Source organism: Tupaia chinensis, unplaced genomic scaffold (assembly GCF_000334495.1).
Source record: "Tupaia chinensis unplaced genomic scaffold, TupChi_1.0 Scaffold143705_1, whole genome shotgun sequence".
Lineage (NCBI taxonomy): Eukaryota > Metazoa > Chordata > Mammalia > Scandentia > Tupaiidae > Tupaia > Tupaia belangeri.
The window spans coordinates 604,610-622,037 of record NW_006203553.1 but is presented as its reverse complement, the minus strand read 5'-3'; the positions used below and the strand labels follow the sequence as shown (position 1 = coordinate 622,037).

At 40.0% G+C, this 17,428-nt stretch overlaps 1 protein-coding gene across 2 annotated transcripts in view; it reads left to right on the top strand.

Annotated features, from left to right (window-relative positions):
- ADAM9 (ADAM metallopeptidase domain 9) overlaps positions 1–17,428 on the top strand; it is a 91,861-nt gene that overhangs the window by 36,552 nt on the left and 37,881 nt on the right. For both annotated transcript variants that reach the window (XM_027766811.1, XM_006164745.2), the window contains exon 12: positions 12,806–12,977. In XM_027766811.1, coding sequence (XP_027622612.1) covers positions 12,806–12,977 — 172 coding nt within the window. The remainder of the gene's footprint in view (positions 1–12,805; positions 12,978–17,428) is intronic.

Sequence of the window (17,428 nt, the reverse complement as noted above, 5' to 3'; positions counted from 1 at the left end):
GCGTCGTGAGTAATGGGAGCTTTCTTCTTAATATGGCATTGTGGGTCGGTGTTTCTGAGACTCTGAGGGATACTTATGTCCATGTTGAGAAAACAGGAGCAGTCATTCCGGGTTCCCCGAAATTAATTATGTGTTCACCAATGAGAAGTCTGTCTGTAAGTTAAATAATTCCAGCGACCTTTAAGAGGGAAACATGTATGTTGACACATGTGTGTAGTCACTCTCTTCTATAACTCAGTTGATAGACCAAAGAGTATAAGAACAGGGACACATTGCCATTGAGTTAGAATTTAGGGAGGGGTTTCTGGTGGACTCAGTGCAGATTGGATTAAATAGGACTGTTAGAAAAATTACTTTACAGGTCCCTTTTTGGGAGAGTACTGCATTGTTGCTGTAAAGTAGGAAAATACTCCTTTCCACAACCCTATTGTATAGAGATTCAGGTGGGCAGCAAGACCAAGCTGGGGGAGAGTGGCTAAGATTTCTCAAGCTCTTCTTATTTACAGGCACTGCCCTAGGCATTTGAAAGTCGTCAGTTCTCTGCTTAATCTAATGAGGTGTAGATACTTTGTTTTTTTAATGGATGGGGAAACCGGGGTCTCACATCTCAGTGTTACTGGGATTGAAGTCAGGAAGTCCGAGTCCATGGCCTATGATCTCATCTCAGAACCCCTTTCTTTGCCAGAGATAAAAAATAATTATAATGCAGGTCCAGGAGTGGATGAGCAGGTTCCCGATGCGGGTTAACTGGCGTGCACCCGGGCTCCCTCCTGACTCAGCGGGTTGTAGTCCTAAGCCAAGAGCTGAACACAGCCATGATGTATGTGTGGAGTTGAGAATGAGCCTGAGACAAAGTTAGATATGGAGGTGCTAGCCTTCGGCAGGGACTCTCTGCAGCCCAGATGTTCACTGCCCTTCCTGCTGCCTTCCATCTCCGGATGCGCAGAGTAGGGAAACCTTCAGCTGAAGACCCTAAAATATGACTCTAATCTCATGCTGACATGGGGGAGGCACTTAAGCAGAATGTATGCTGATGTTTGATCAGATTCTAGGCTCGAATAGTGATACAGGGGACTTAAACTGTTGCTTATGAAGAACTATTCTTTATAAAAAAGTGATTTTATGTATATATATATATATGTGTGTGTGTGTGTATATATATCTATATATATATATATGTGTGTGTGTGTGTATATATATATCTATATATATATATATAGATATATATACACACACACACACATATATATATATATTTAACAAAGTAATTTGTTTATTAAAGATTTCCTGTGGGAGAAGGCAGTACATTTAGCATTTGCTTTGGCTGGCAGTGAAGTTGAGGAAGATATAATTTTAGAGAACCAAGAAATGAGTAATGAGTGGGGACACAAGATGAGATTAAAATGAATAAGGAGCATTTAGTGTTAAGGAAAGAATGTCAGGAAACTGCCCTGGTGGAATTGAAAATGGTTTAAGAGGTGTCAAGAGTGGAGCAATTGTTTCTTCAGTCATTCAGTACTGACTGCGCTTTGACTACTTGCCGTAGTAAGCAGACCGAGAGTCCATAATCTTAGAAGGTGATAAGTGCTATGGGGAATAAAACAGAGCAGGGTGTTGAGGGCTGGGTGGGCCAGGAGTGACCTGGTGCTGGTGAAACAGAAACAGAACGACCCGTTCTCCTGCCATTATGACAAAACTAGATCATAGCAAAAACTCCTGCAACAATTGGTAACTTGAAATGCTTTCTATGTCTTATGTCAAAGAAATCTAAAATATTTTGAAAAAAAAGGGTATTATGAATATTATATTTAAATTGAGCTACATATTAAAACTTAGACATAAATATAATATGATGTCAATTATAAGAGGTTTTACTCTGTTCTCTGTTACTTAGTTCCTGCTACCTGAAACCAGGTGATGTAAGAGTAGAGATTTATTTAGCTCATGGTGTTGGTGAGGGTCTTCTTGTTGGCAAGGGCTCTCTGCAAAGCCGTGAAGTGGCCCAGGGTCACACGGTGAGAACAAGAGTGAGCATGTGTCTGTCAATGTGTCTTTGTGTCCTGTCCTGACAAACCCACCAGATTCAGACATGAGGACCTCACCCTAATGCCATTAATCTCAGTCACCTCCCAGAGGCTCCACTTCTGAGGCCCGGAGTTGGATTAAGTTTGCACCCTGTTAATCCCATCACACTCACATCACATCACATGTATTTTGGGGGTACACATTCACACTTTAGCATATGATGATTCACCATTTTCCCCATGAGAAGAGCCAGATAAAAGTTTTGAGGGGGATTACCATGGATGTAGAAATGTCCTAGGGATGTTGCAGATACAAAGCGATTTTGGAGATGAGGACGGCCACTGTAGGAGAGACTGGGCTTGTAGGAAGTGAGGACGGGAGGAATCCAGGAGGATGGGATCAGCCTGATTCTCTCGCCGACTTCCTACCGTGGGACCTCTTGCTGGCTGCGTTTCACTGGATGGGGTCCAGACAGGTCAGCCATCTGAGCACAGGCAGGCAGGGGGACAGTTAGGACTAGGAGGGGTGGTCCAGATACGTCAGCTGTCTAAGCACAGGGAGGCAGGGGGACAGTTGGGACTAGGAGGGGTGGTCCAGATACATCAGCTGTCTAAGCACAGGGAGGCAGAGGGACAGTTGGGACTAGGAGAGGTGGTCCAGGCAGGTGAGCCGTCTGAGCACAGGGAGGCAGAGGGACAGTTGGGACTAGGAGAGGTGGTCCAGGCACGTCAGCCGTCTGAGCACAGGCAGGCAGAGGGACAGTTGGGACTAGGAGAGGTGGTCTAGGCAGGTGAGCCGTCTGAGCACAGGCAGGCAGAGGGACAGTTGGGACTAGGAGGGGGATATCTAGCACACACTATACCCACTGTCAGTCTTACCTTGTTTCGGAGTTCTAGCTAATGCGATGAATAAAGAATAGATTTGAACAAATATTTGAAAGAACTGGTCCATTATTTGAAGATGACAGGATTATCTAATTTCGAAAAGCAAGATAATAAATGGTATTAGAAATATAGTTACAAAATAAACATATAAAATGGAGTCTCAATAAATCACTTATAACCATTTTGAAAAGTGAGGGACACATACTTGTTTGTATTTGCCAAAAATTCTAATATCTCAGAATCAATTTAATAGGGACTATGTAGGATTTGTTTAAAGACGATACAGAAGTTATTGAAGATCATAATAGATGATTGGAGTAGGTGTTGTTTTATGAGAAGACTGAATATTATAAATGTGTCTGTCAAATTGATTCATAAATGCAATGCAATTTAAATCAAGTTCTTGCCTAATTACTCTGGCTAGGCCTTCTAGTACTTTGCAGAATAGAAATAGTGAAAGCAGTCATTCATGTTGTATTCTTGAATGTGGTATTGGCTGTGGGCTTTTTATATATGGCCTTTATTATATTGAGATAATTTCCCTCTATTCCTAGTTTGTTGAGAGTTTTAATGAAAGTGTTGAATTTCATGAAAGTTTTGTGAAAATGTTGAATTTTATAAAATACTTTTTCTGCATCTGTTGAGATGGTCATATGATTTTTTAAAAATCCTTCATTCTGTTAATGTGGTATATCATGTTAATTGTTTTTTTTTTTAATATTGAGCCATCATTGTAACCCAAAGATAGATCCCACTTGGTCATTGTCTATGTTACTTTTAATGTACTGATGAATTCAGTTTGCTACTATGGTCACACACTGCCTAGGGACATTTTGATCAACCACAGGTCACAAATATGATTGAGATCCTATGAGATTATAATAAGCTTTGCCATACAACCTAGGTGTGTAGTAGGCTATACCATCCAGGTTTGTGTAATTACCCTCTGTGATGTTTACCCAATGACAGAATTTCTTAATGACACATTTTTTAGAATGTATTCCTGTTGTTAAGTGACACATGACATATTTTGTTGAAGATTTTTTTGTGTCTCTGTTAATCAGGAATATTGGCCTATACTTTTCTTGTTATTTCTTGTCTGGTTTTGGCATTAGGGTGGTGCTGGCCTCATAAAATGAGTTTGAAAGGAATTGTGTGTTCCTCTGTTTTTTTTTTTTTTTTAAATTACTTATTTTGAGGGCCAGCAGGTGGCATGGTGGATAGGTGCTGGATTCCCTATGGCTGACTCTGAGGATTGAATCCTGGACCCAGCAGCTTGAAAGACACTCCAGGCACATGTGCATGCATGCCCCCAAATCCTGACAGGAGAATGGATTGAAGCCATTCTCCCGGGGACCGATTTCTTACTTTCCCTCTGTCTCTGTCTCTGTAATACAAGAGTAAATGCCCTATGGCAAAAATCTAAAAAGGAATTATTTTTCGGGGTAACTTTAGGTTCACAGCAAAACTGACAGGAAGTAGAAATACCTCTCTCTTACACCCCATCTCCACATGTGCATAGTCTCCCCAACAGAGCAGTACATCGGTTACAATTGACTAACCTATACTGACACATCATTATTTTCCAAAGTTCATAGTTTACTTTAGGGTTCACACTTAGTGTTATATAGCCTTTGGACTCTAGGTCTGGACAAATGTATAATGACAGGTATCCATCAATATGGTTATCATACAGAATATTTTCATTGCCCTAAAAATTGTCTGTACTCTACCTGTTCATCCCTCCCCATCCCTGCAGCCTCTACTAACCACTGATCTTTCCCTGTCTTCATTGTTCTGTCTTTTCCTGGATATCATATAATAGGAATCATGCAGTTTATAACCTTTTCAGATTAGCTTCTTTTACTTGTGTTTGTTTCCTCTGTGTCATTCATGGCTCAATAGTGTATTTCTTTTTAGCACTTAATTATATTCCACTGTCTAAGTGTACCATAGAATATTTATCCATTTATTTACTGAAGGACCTTGCTTGCTTCTCTATTTTCTTTGTGTAACTTCCGTAGATTCTTTGTGTGTGTGTGTGTGTGTGGTTATCTTGAAACGTACATAAAGTACCTAGTTGTTATGACACTATATTTTAAGATGAAAACAACTGAACTGCAGTTACATGCAAAAAAATCTGCACTTCAGTTTTTTCCCTCCAACAGAACTTTATGTTATCATCACAGTTTTTATCTATTAATCATGTGTGTTTTTTTCAACATACTTTAAGTTACTGGCCCAAAACCTTTTTGGCACCAGTGACTGGTGTCGTGAAAGGCAATTTTTCCATGGACTGGGGTAGGGGGTGGTGGTGAAGTGGGGTGGGGGCTTTGGTATGATTCAAGCACATCACTTTTGTTGTACACTTTATTTCTGTTATTAATATTACTTGGCAATATGTGATTAAATAATTATAGAACTCATCATAATGCAGTATTTGAAACCACTCCCCAGTGCTAGTATGACTACCTCAGCTCCACTTGAAGATTTTTTTGTGTCTCTGTTAATCAGGAATATTGGCCTATACTTTTCTTGTTATTTCTTGTCTGGTTTTGGCATTAGGGTGGTGCTGGCCTCATAAAATGAGTTTGAAAGGAATTGTGTGTTCCTCTGTTTTTTTTTTTTTTTTAAATTACTTATTTTGAGGGCCAGCAGGTGGCATGGTGGATAGGTGCTGGATTCCCTATGGCTGACTCTGAGGATTGAATCCTGGACCCAGCAGCTTGAAAGACACTCCAGGCACATGTGCATGCATGCCCCCAAATCCTGACAGGAGAATGGATTGAAGCCATTCTCCCGGGGACCGATTTCTTACTTTCCCTCTGTCTCTGTCTCTGTAATACAAGAGTAAATGCCCTATGGCAAAAATCTAAAAAGGAATTATTTTTCGGGGTAACTTTAGGTTCACAGCAAAACTGACAGGAAGTAGAAATACCTCTCTCTTACACCCCATCTCCACATGTGCATAGTCTCCCCAACAGAGCAGTACATCGGTTACAATTGACTAACCTATACTGACACATCATTATTTTCCAAAGTTCATAGTTTACTTTAGGGTTCACACTTAGTGTTATATAGCCTTTGGACTCTAGGTCTGGACAAATGTATAATGACAGGTATCCATCAATATGGTTATCATACAGAATATTTTCATTGCCCTAAAAATTGTCTGTACTCTACCTGTTCATCCCTCCCCATCCCTGCAGCCTCTACTAACCACTGATCTTTCCCTGTCTTCATTGTTCTGTCTTTTCCTGGATATCATATAATAGGAATCATGCAGTTTATAACCTTTTCAGATTAGCTTCTTTTACTTGTGTTTGTTTCCTCTGTGTCATTCATGGCTCAATAGTGTATTTCTTTTTAGCACTTAATTATATTCCACTGTCTAAGTGTACCATAGAATATTTATCCATTTATTTACTGAAGGACCTTGCTTGCTTCTCTATTTTCTTTGTGTAACTTCCGTAGATTCTTTGTGTGTGTGTGTGTGTGTGGTTATCTTGAAACGTACATAAAGTACCTAGTTGTTATGACACTATATTTTAAGATGAAAACAACTGAACTGCAGTTACATGCAAAAAAATCTGCACTTCAGTTTTTTCCCTCCAACAGAACTTTATGTTATCATCACAGTTTTTATCTATTAATCATGTGTGTTTTTTTCAACATACTTTAAGTTACTGGCCCAAAACCTTTTTGGCACCAGTGACTGGTGTCGTGAAAGGCAATTTTTCCATGGACTGGGGTAGGGGGTGGTGGTGAAGTGGGGTGGGGGCTTTGGTATGATTCAAGCACATCACTTTTGTTGTACACTTTATTTCTGTTATTAATATTACTTGGCAATATGTGATTAAATAATTATAGAACTCATCATAATGCAGTATTTGAAACCACTCCCCAGTGCTAGTATGACTACCTCAGCTCCACCTCAGATCATCAGGCATTAGATTCTCATCAGGAGCATGCAACGTCGATCTCTTGCATATGCAGTTCATGGTAGGGTTTGTGCTTCTATGATAATCTAATCCAGTGCTTATCAGGCAGGAAGTGGATTTCAGGCAAAGATGTGAGCAATGGGGAGCAGCTGTAACTACAGATGAAGCTTTGCCTTTTCATCTGCTGCTCACCTCCTGCTCTGTAGCCCAGTTCCTTTTTTTTTTTTTGGAGAGGTTTTTGCCATAGGCCACATACACTTGCTAGAAAGATAGAGACAGAGAGACAGAAAGTGAGAAATCACCCCCTGGGGGGATGGCCATGCCGCAATCCCTTCTCCTCCATTCTCCTCTTGGGATCTTGGGGATGCACGCACATGTGTCTGGTGTGAGTTTAAGCCACCGGGTCAGGGACTCAAACCGCGGTCAACCACATGGGAGTCCAGCAACATAACCTTTACACCAACTGCTGGTCCCCCTTAGTTCCTAACAGCCTAAGATTAGTAATGCTCTTTGGCCCAGGGATTGAAGACCTCTGCTTTAAGTTATATTTTATATGTATATCTTTTAACTTTTATACTAGTTTGTGGTTTGATATTTTCCATCAGTTATAGAATATTCTTAGCCATTATATCGTCACATATTGCTTGTTTACATATTATTTGAGCATGTTATTTTTCTGTGATTTTAGTGAGTTGTGTTCAAGACCATTACATGTCTCCTTCGTATCTTACCCTTTTTCATGTATTTTTAACATTTCATGTTTTTTTTCTGGGTAATTTTTTCTGACATCTTTCAGTTTTCTGACCCTCTCTTCGTGTATATTTAGTCTTTTGTTAAACCTGTCCATTAAGTTCTTAATTTTGCTTATTGCTTTAATTTCACAAATTTCTACCTAGTTTTCTTTTTCTTTTTTCAAATCTGTTTTGTGGATTTTTATTTCCCTTGCCACAATTTTCAGGTGTCTTTTTTTCTTTTTTTCTCTGCCCATGGCAAGCATAGACATTTTATATTTATTGTTTGATAATTCTAGTATCAAGAAACCTATTAGCCTCTATCTGCTGTTTCTGCTTTTTCTCTCAATAGTATGTTTTATTTTCATATTATGGTTTGATAGTGTGTAGGTCACTGTATTTGAAAAAAAATTGTAAAGATAATTTCTGAACTAAGATGATGTTATTCTGGGTAATATTAACAGAGATTTTCTAACTTCTACTTCATATGCTGCTTAAACATAAACTGTGTGTTCATTTCGTTAGGCTTTGTTTTTAGATATAATTGATATAGATGCTTGATTCCCTTCCCCCAGGTAACTCAGTCATTTGGAGCCAATTCTGTTTACTAAAATGAATAATCTAACTTTTTAACATAATTTTTAAATTATTTATGATATTTCAGGGGCCCAGTAGTATCCTCCTCACATCTGCTCTTAGACACCTTAAAATGTAAGCTATTTTTTCTGGGAGGTACCTTTCCAGAGAAATGACTCCTTCTCTCCCTCCTCCCTCCTTTTCTTCTTTCCTACTTTCTCTTTGTTTGCTCTTTTCCCCTCTAGCTTTACTGGGGTACAATTGGCCAATAAGAAGTGTGCTCAAGATATATAATTTTTTGATATAGGTATACATTGCAAAATAATGACTACAATCAAAGTACTAACATATCTATTACGTCACATAATTAACTTTGGTTTTTTATGGTAAGAATACTGAAGATCTCTCTTAGCAAACTTCAAGTGTACAGTACTTTGTTACCAGCTGCAGTTACTATGCTGTACATTAGTGCTGTAGGTCTTACTCGTTTTATAACCAGGAGAGTTTATTGTCCTTGACCAACATCTTCCCACTTCTCCTACCCTGGGTGACCATGTGTCTACTCTCTGTAACTATGAGTCCAAATCATTTTTTAAATTTAGACATAATAATTATACATATTTATGGGGTACCTAAATATGTATAAATGCAGTGTGATTCTTTGATATGTGACTATAATGTATATGTCTGGAGGACGTCATATCCTAGAAAGAGCTATAGCTCTGGGGCCAGATGGTGGCACAGTGGTAAAACATGATGCTGACCCCAAGGGAAGGTTCTGGGCTCAGGTCCAGAAATGGGTTGTGTGTATTTGTGACCTGAGGCTGGCTGAAATTGGGAATGGATCTTGGCATCAAGACCTCTTTGGGAAAATCTCTCTCTCTCTCTCTGTCTCTCTGTCATGAAAAGAATAAATACATAATTTTTTTTTTAAAGAGCTTTAACTTCAACCTGGTTCCAGTCACTGTATAAAATCTGGCCACGTGTGTATGCGTGTTCATTCACATACAGTTTCTTCATGTGTTCGTCCAACAGCAGGTGTCTAGGTTGTTTCTATATCTTGACCATTGTGAATGATACTTCCTGAACAGGAGGATGCAGATACCTTTATGAAGTAGTGATTCGTTTCCTTTGGGTATTTACCCAGGGAGAGATTGCTGGGTATTATGGTAGTTACAGTTTTAATTTCTTTAGGAATCTCACCCCGTTTTCCATAATGGCTGCACCAGTTTACATTCTCATTAACGGTGTACAAAGGTTTCCTTCTTCTACGTCCTTTCTAACACTTTTATTTTTGTCTTTTTTCCCCCAAAGAATTAATTTATTTAACTTTACTTATTATTGTTATTATTATTTTCCAGTTTAATCAGAGAGGGACAGAGAAAGAGAGAGAGGGAAAGTGAGAAAGCAGGCCACCAGGTCCGAGACTTGAACCATGGTCAGCCAAGTGGGAGTCCAGAGCCTTTAACCACCACACCACCTGCCGGCCCCTTGTAATGGTTGTCCTAACAAGGTGTGAGGTGAGACCTCATTGTGATTTTAACCTGCATTTCTGTGGTGATGGAGACATTGAGTACTTTTCCTCTTTTTAGGGAGATTTCTGCTACAGGGCATGTGTACTTGCTGGAGAGACAGAGAGACAGAGACCGAAAGCGAGAAATCACCCCGTTCCCAGGGGGGATGGCCATACTGCAATCCCTTCTCCTCTCAGGATCTTGAGCACGCACATATACATGCTTGGTGTGAGTTTTAAGCCCCTGGGTCCAAGTCTTAAACCGCAGTCGCTGCGTGGGAGTCCAGCGATGTAACCGTTATGCCATCTGCTGGTCCCATGTGATGTTGAGTTCTTTCTCATTTACCTGTTGAATATTTCTGTCTTATTTGGGGAAATGTCTATTCAAGTCCCTTTCCCTTTATTTAGGGTTTTTTTTTTTTTTTTTTTTTTTTTTTCTATTAAGTTGAATGACATTTTTATTTTAAATATTCATCTCTTATCAGATGTGTTTTTTTTTTTTTTTTGAGAGGTTTTCACTATAGGGCGCGTGCACTCGCCAGATAGACAGAGACATAGAGACAGAAAGCGAGAAATCACCCCCCAAGGGGGATGGTCACGCCACAATCCCCTCTCCTCCATTCTCCTCTCGGGATCTCGGGCACGCACGCACATGCGCCCGGTGTGAGTTCTAAGCCACCGGGTCCAGGACTCGAACCGCAGTTGACTATGTGGGAGTCCAGCGACATAGCCATTACGCCAACTGCTGGTTCCCTCAGATGTGTTGTTTTGAAAATATTTTTTCCTGGTTTGTGTGTAGCCTTTTCATTTTTTGATTGTTCCCTTTGCAATGCAGAAGCTTTTTAGTTTGATAGCTGTAGTAGTCAAACAGTATGGTATTGGGGGCAGGGGAAAAAAAAGACATAAACCCAGATCATATAACCCAGAAATAAGAGCAACTAATTTTCAAAAAGGGCACCACAGACGCAGTGGGGGAAAGGACAGCCTCTTCCATGAATGATGCTGGGAAAGCTGTGTTTACACATGCAAATGGATGATATTGGACCTTTATACCAAACACAGAAACCAACCAACCATGGACAAAAGACCAAAACGTAAGGTCTGAAATCATAACGCTTCTAGAAGAGTCCATAGGGGTTATGCTCCTTGACATCAGTCTCGACAGTGATTTTTTTTTGGATGTCACACCCAAAGCTCAGGCTACAAAAGCATAAATAAGTGACAGTAAGAATTCCTGATAATGTGGCTTGAGTCGTTTGAAGGTTTATGGGATTTAAGTGTATTTCCACTGGTGTGCAAAGTGAGAATGGCTACTTGGATTATCTGAAAATATTTTATAATTATTAAGTAAACCAGTAACTAAAAAAACCCAGGTAAAACATACCTAAACTTCACTTACATAACTCTTACTGCCAGTTGTACAGTTTCTTAAAACCCATCAAATCTTCAGCATATTAACCATGATTCCCAGGAATGATCATAAAAGGCATTTAAACTCAGACTGAAAACATGCTGTAAGGAGTAGCTGAAATTCTTCACTGTAAACTTATTCTAGTTAGATAATAAAGTGTAACTCTTTAAAATAATTTATTAACATTATTTACATTTAATCACTATGTATTATTATAGCATACAAAATGAGTTTTCCCATTATGAATACACTGTATATTAGTCTAAAGTTATTACCATATACATTATCATCAGCAGATAATTTTTCCATTTTTGTGTGTCCCTTAAATGCTTTGCTTTTTTCTTTTTCCCCTTGATTCCCTCCCTGTCACCCTCCGTCATTTTCCACCCTTCTTCCACACTGCCTCTAGTGTCCACAGTTTCTCTCCATGTTTTCATACCTTCCAGTCTTTCAGTTTCCGTAGAGTGCAGCATTTGCTATGTATTGAATAGGGACATACGATGCCTCTCTTTCATAGTCTGATTTGCTTCACTTAGCATTAAAACTTTCATACTTGTTCACTTTCTTATCAAATGGCAGAATCTCATTTTTTATGGCTGAGTAGTATTCCATAATGTATATATACCATACTTTTTAAATCCATACATCTGTTCATACATATTTGGGTTGGTTCTATGTCTTAGTGATTGTGAATAATGCCGCAGTAAACTAATAATCAAAATATACAGGAAACTTAAGCAGCTTACCTGCAAAAAACCAAAACCAACTGACCAACCAAACAAAAAAAACCCCAATCCACTTATAAGATGGACAAATGAGCTGAACAGACAACTCTCTAAGGAAGACATATCAACAGCCAAAAAGCAAGTGAAAAAATGCTCAATGTCCCTTATCATAAGGTATATGCTAATCAAAAACACAATGAAGTACCACCTAACCCCAGTCAGAATAGCTAAGATTAAAAAAATAAAGAATGATGAGTGTTGGTAAGTCTGTGGTGAAAATGGGACTCTTCTACACTGCTGGCAGGAATGTGGATTAGTATAGTCACTGTGGGGAACAATATGGAGGTTCCTCAAAGACCTACAAATAGAACTGTAGTAAAGCTTAATTCTGTAGGACTAAATAATTAAGATCTTCAGGCCAGCCCATAGCCTGGTGGTTAAGGTAGCTGGATCCCACATGACCACCGTGGTTTGAGTCCTGGACCTGATGGCTTGAAAAACACCTGGGTGCATGTGTGTGTGCCCAAAACCCAAAAAGGAGGGAGATACGGAAGAGAAGGATTGTAGTATGATCATGGCCCATGGAGCAGAGGGTGGCCCTCTCATTTTCTGTTTCTCTCTCTCTTAGTGTCTCTGTCTCTCTGCAGTGAGTACGTGTGCCTTCTAGCAAATGAAATAATAATAATTATAGTATTAAAACTAAGATCTCTTCTGATGCTGAGAACTATGATTTTATATTTCAATGGAAGTGAGTTGTTTGAAAGGTGTTTTCATAGTAGTACAATTGATTGTAACTGAAACAATGACCTGTTATGTAGCACCTGAAGGAATAGCTTATATTTATTAGGAATAGAACTTAATTTTCATTTCTGTCTACTTTGCCTAGCTAATTTTCTGCCATTTAAAATACTCACTTCTTATTGAGTAAAGACGTGACTTAAATTTTTCAAAATGAGTAATCACTGTGACATAAGATCTTTTTCTCAATGTTTATTATAGAGGTTCCAGAAACTTTAGCAGTTGCAGTGCAGAGGACTTTGAGAAGTTAACTTTAAATAAAGGAGGAAACTGCCTTCTTAATATTCCAAAGCCTGATGAAGCCTATAGTGCTCCCTTCTGTGGTAATAAGTTGGTGGACCCTGGGGAAGAGTGTGACTGTGGTACTCCAAAGGTCAGTTTTGCTTTTGATTTTTGCTTTGTTACAATCACCACGAAATTTATAAAAAACACAATTGCTTGTTTTGGTCATTGGTGCCATAGAAGCTAAAGTAAAATGTAGTGGGGAGGTAAGGTTTGTTATATGCATACGTTCCTGAGATTGGCCGTCTTCTTTTCAGAATATAACTAATGGCTCCCTCTGGTTTGAAGTGAAGGAAAGAACCAGCCGTATTCTGCTAGTTTTTGCTATCTTCTACCATTTCTGTTATGGTTACTGGCTTATTTACTCTTTTCGGAATTTACCAGTTTTTCAATTGGGTTTGTACTCATAAGCTTTCACTGTCTGGGACTGCCACTGTATCCATATTTGTTCAGCTGGACTCATACCACAGGTGGAAGCCAGCCTGTCCTCTGGAATCCTTCAGTGTCAAAATTCTTGCTACTTAAAGTAACTTCTCCCTTTGTGAACTTCAGTTTGCCGGCTGTCTGTGGCTGTCAGACCACTCACTTAGGCTTATTGCCACGAGCCTGCGTCCATCTGCAGTATTGCTGTTCTGTGACCATGTTCCCCACCGTACTTAGCCGAAGTCCTCAGAATAGCCCTTGGAAGCCGTTCCCTCCTAGGCCTCGCATTAAGCTTAAAACAAAAACAAAAACTTACTCGGTTATGCAGGAGTCTATCGTAGTCTCGTCCTTTCCACAGGTGAACTTTCTCCTTCCGTATGCGCCCACGTCTGACATAGTTATGACATGCCTCTGCTTTCCAGACAGCGACGTCGTGGGCCTTTCTTCCGTTGCCAATTGTGTCTGCGACTTCTGCTAAATAGTTGCCATAGTTCAGTCCTCACCACAACCCTGAGAGATTGGTATCTTTAATATTCTTATTTTCATATGAGGAAAATTAGGCCTAAGAATTATGTTTAATTTCTAAATTAAGATGCCGTTGGGGTGACCAAGACCTCCCTCTTTCCAAGCCTTCTTACATCTTTCTTCTTCTTTCTTTCTTTCTTAGGGTTTTGCCATAGCGTGCATGTGCTCGCTTGAGAAAGGCAGAGAGAGGAAAACTGAGAAATCACTTCCCAGGGGCATGGTCACCCACAGTCTCTTTTCCTCTATTTTCCTCTTGGGATTTTGGAAATGTGAACGTGCACACACCTGGTCTGATTTTTAAAGCACTGGGTTTGGGACTTGAAATGTGGTTGGCCATGTGAGAGTCCAGTTCCTTAACCACCATGCCACCCGCTGATCCCTCATTAAATATTTTATTAGTCTCACTTTCTCCACTGCCAAACCCACCTCAGTGCTAACCTAGAATTTGCTTCTTAAGCTTTCTAACTAGAAAATTTCTCTTTAAAATATACTCTCAAATACCACAGTTATTTTTCTGGGTGTAAAAGTTTCAAATAGTAAGTAAAAGCCATCAATGATTTGCCCCGTCAGTCTCATGGTTCATTTCATAGAGGTTGTTCCTCATACAGATTTGGTTTATTTCTCTTTAGACTTTATTCTGCGCATTTACTTACGGTATAGTACGCACACTTATAAATACCGGGTTTGTTTTAGGACGTACTTTTCCTTCTGCGTGGGGAGCGCACAGAGCCGAGATGGGCTCTTTTAGGAGATTTGTAAGTGATGACACAGGGTTGCTGGCTCTGGTCCCTGTGCTCTGTGGTACTGCACGCTCTAGAATTTGATCATCTTGTGAAATCGAAACCTCATACCTGTTGATCAGCAACTTTCTATTCACCCTCCTGAGTCCCTGGCAGCCTCCATTCTGTTTACTGCTTTTATGAGTCCAACTATTTTAGACCCAAAGGTACGTGGGGTCAGGTGGTGCATGTCCTTCCCCACTGGCTCATTTCACTTGGCACAGTGTCCGGGAAGTTCATTCACATCATCACAAGTGGCAGGACTTGCTGTTTTCTTTCCTTTTTAAAAGAATTTTGCCAGACAGCACTTGCACTCACTGGAAAGAGACCCAGAGAGAGAGAGAGAGAGAAAGTGGGAGAGAACATGAAGAAGCACCCCATGGGGATGGCCATACTGCAATCCCTTCTCCTTTCTCTCTTTTTGAGGGGTTTCAGGCACACACACACACACACACACACACCCCTGATGTGTTTCTCAAGTTGTGTCTGGAATACAAACCACGCAGTTGGCCATGTGGAATCCAGCTCCTTCGCTATCTTGCTGCTGACTGTCCTGCAGTCTCTCTCTCGTTCTCTCTCTCTTTCTCTCTCTCTCTTTTTCTTTTTCTTTTTCTCTTTCTTTCTTTCTTTCTTTCTTTCTTTCTTTCTTTCTTTCTTTCTTTTTCTTTCTTTCTTCTTAAGGTTGAATAGTATTCTGTTGTTTTTGTGCATGTGTGTGTATCATTCAAAATAACTGTCTTATTGCCAGAGAGAAAGAGGGAGAAAAAGAATGTCATGGAGCCTGGATCAGGCTTCTATTCTATTTTTTAAAAGAATTATTTATTTAATGTTTATTTATCACTATTGTTATTTTTTAATTTGCTATAGGGCATGTGCACTCTCCAGATAGAGAAGGAAAGCGAGAAAGCCAGCACCAGGTCCAGGACTTGAACTGTGGTCAGTCCTCTGGGAGGTCATCACCTTAACCACCACGCCACTTGCTGGCCCCTGGATCAGGCATTTAGTTCTCCTGTTTCTAGATCATCGTAATAGCTCCTGTTAAAATTGTTGTACTTTTTGTTTTTTAATTTAAGTTTTTCTGTGTTAGCTTTTTAATTGAGGGGCATGTGGCGTGAGTCAGGAGATTAACTTACAGTACTTCCACTGTAAACTAAGTTCTTAGACACATTGTCTGTTTCTTAATTCTCTGTTTTTTCATGAAGTTGTCTGTCCTGCGTAATGCTTTTGGAAAAATGTTTACTAACTTTTTTAAAAAGTATAATTGTATACCATATCAAATAAAAAAATTAAAGTTCACAGTGGAAGGCTTTATTCAGAGAAAAGCCCGTTGCCAGAGAGAGATTAGTCTGGTCTTAGAAATCTGTGGGCCAATCAAGATCCAGGGTAAAGAGGAAGCTGCAGAAATGTGGGAAGTGCCCAGGAGGCTCCGATAGGCGAGCGCATGCCTTGGTCACCCGTTTCCAGAGGGTGACAAGGGTCACGTTCACCTCCCTGGAGGAAACAGAGAAGTCTGACTCACGTTTGATGAAGACAAAGTGGAGGGTAAGAAGTAGGCGGTTGTGTACACTTAGTCAACAGCAATCTTTTTTTTTTTTTTTTTTTTTTTTTTTTTTTTTTTTTTTTTTTTTTTTAAGGGTTTTGACATAGGGCACATGAGCTCGCCAGAGTGAGGCAGAGGGAAAGTGAGAAGTCACCTCCCAATGGGGATGGCTGTGCCACAATCCCTCCTCCTCTATTCTTGCAGGATTTTAGGCGTGTGCATACACGCACCCAGTATTATTTTTAAGCCGCTGGGTCCGAGACTCAAACCACGCTTGGCCAGTTGGGAGTCCAGAGCCTTAACCACCATGCCACGAATTTGCCCCAATCCACCTTCTATTGTGTACAAGTCGGTGAGTTCTGGCACGTGTACGTCCGTGAGGCATCACCACAATCAAGGTAATAAGCATGTCATCGTTCCTCAGGGGCTTCGTGCCCTCTGGTGCTCACTTCTCCGCCTCTCCGCCTGCCCCTCTTTTTCTCTGGAAATCACTGATCTTTCTTCCCCTGTACATAGTATTTATTTCCTACAATTTTAGGAATTAAAATTCCCCTTGCCCTTTTTTTTTTTTTTGGTCTATTAATAGGCTTCTTTACTCAGTGTATTTTTTTGAGATTCATCCTGTTGCAGCTGGGCGGGAGTCCACCTCCTGTGTTTAAGTTTATTGCTGAGAGTGTTTGCAGTGTTGTTGTCTTCATCTGCTCATAGACTCTGGGGCTGTTCAGTCTTTGACCATTACAGATAAAGCTCTGTGTACATTCACATCAAAGTCTTTCTGTGGACTTACATTTTTATGTCTCTTGGATAGCTCCCTAGGAGTGATCACTCGGTCACATGGTAGCTGTATGTTTGACTTTTCAGGGGCCTTTCCAACTTTTTTCCCAGGGAAGTTCTTCCATTTCGTGTTCCCAGCATTTGTGATGAGTTTCAGTTCCTTCAGACCCTAACCCAAACTTCATATGGCCAGTCTCAGAGTCTAGTCATTCTGTTAGGTGTGACGTGAAGCCTCACTAAGGTTTTAGTAGAGGCATCGGGCATGTTTTTGTGTGCTTATTCGGCATCTGTATAGAGGAGGGGGTCTTCAGAAAGTTCGTGGGAAATGTGTATTGTGGAAGAACTGTGTAGACTTCAGATATTTTTACACCAATGTAAACTTGTATAAGACTTAAATTCCATTTCCCCACGTACTTTCTGAAGCCCTGTCTCTCTGTGGTGATGTGTCTGCTCAGCTCTTTCTCACATTTAAAAAACCAGGTTATTTGTTTTGTTAAGTTT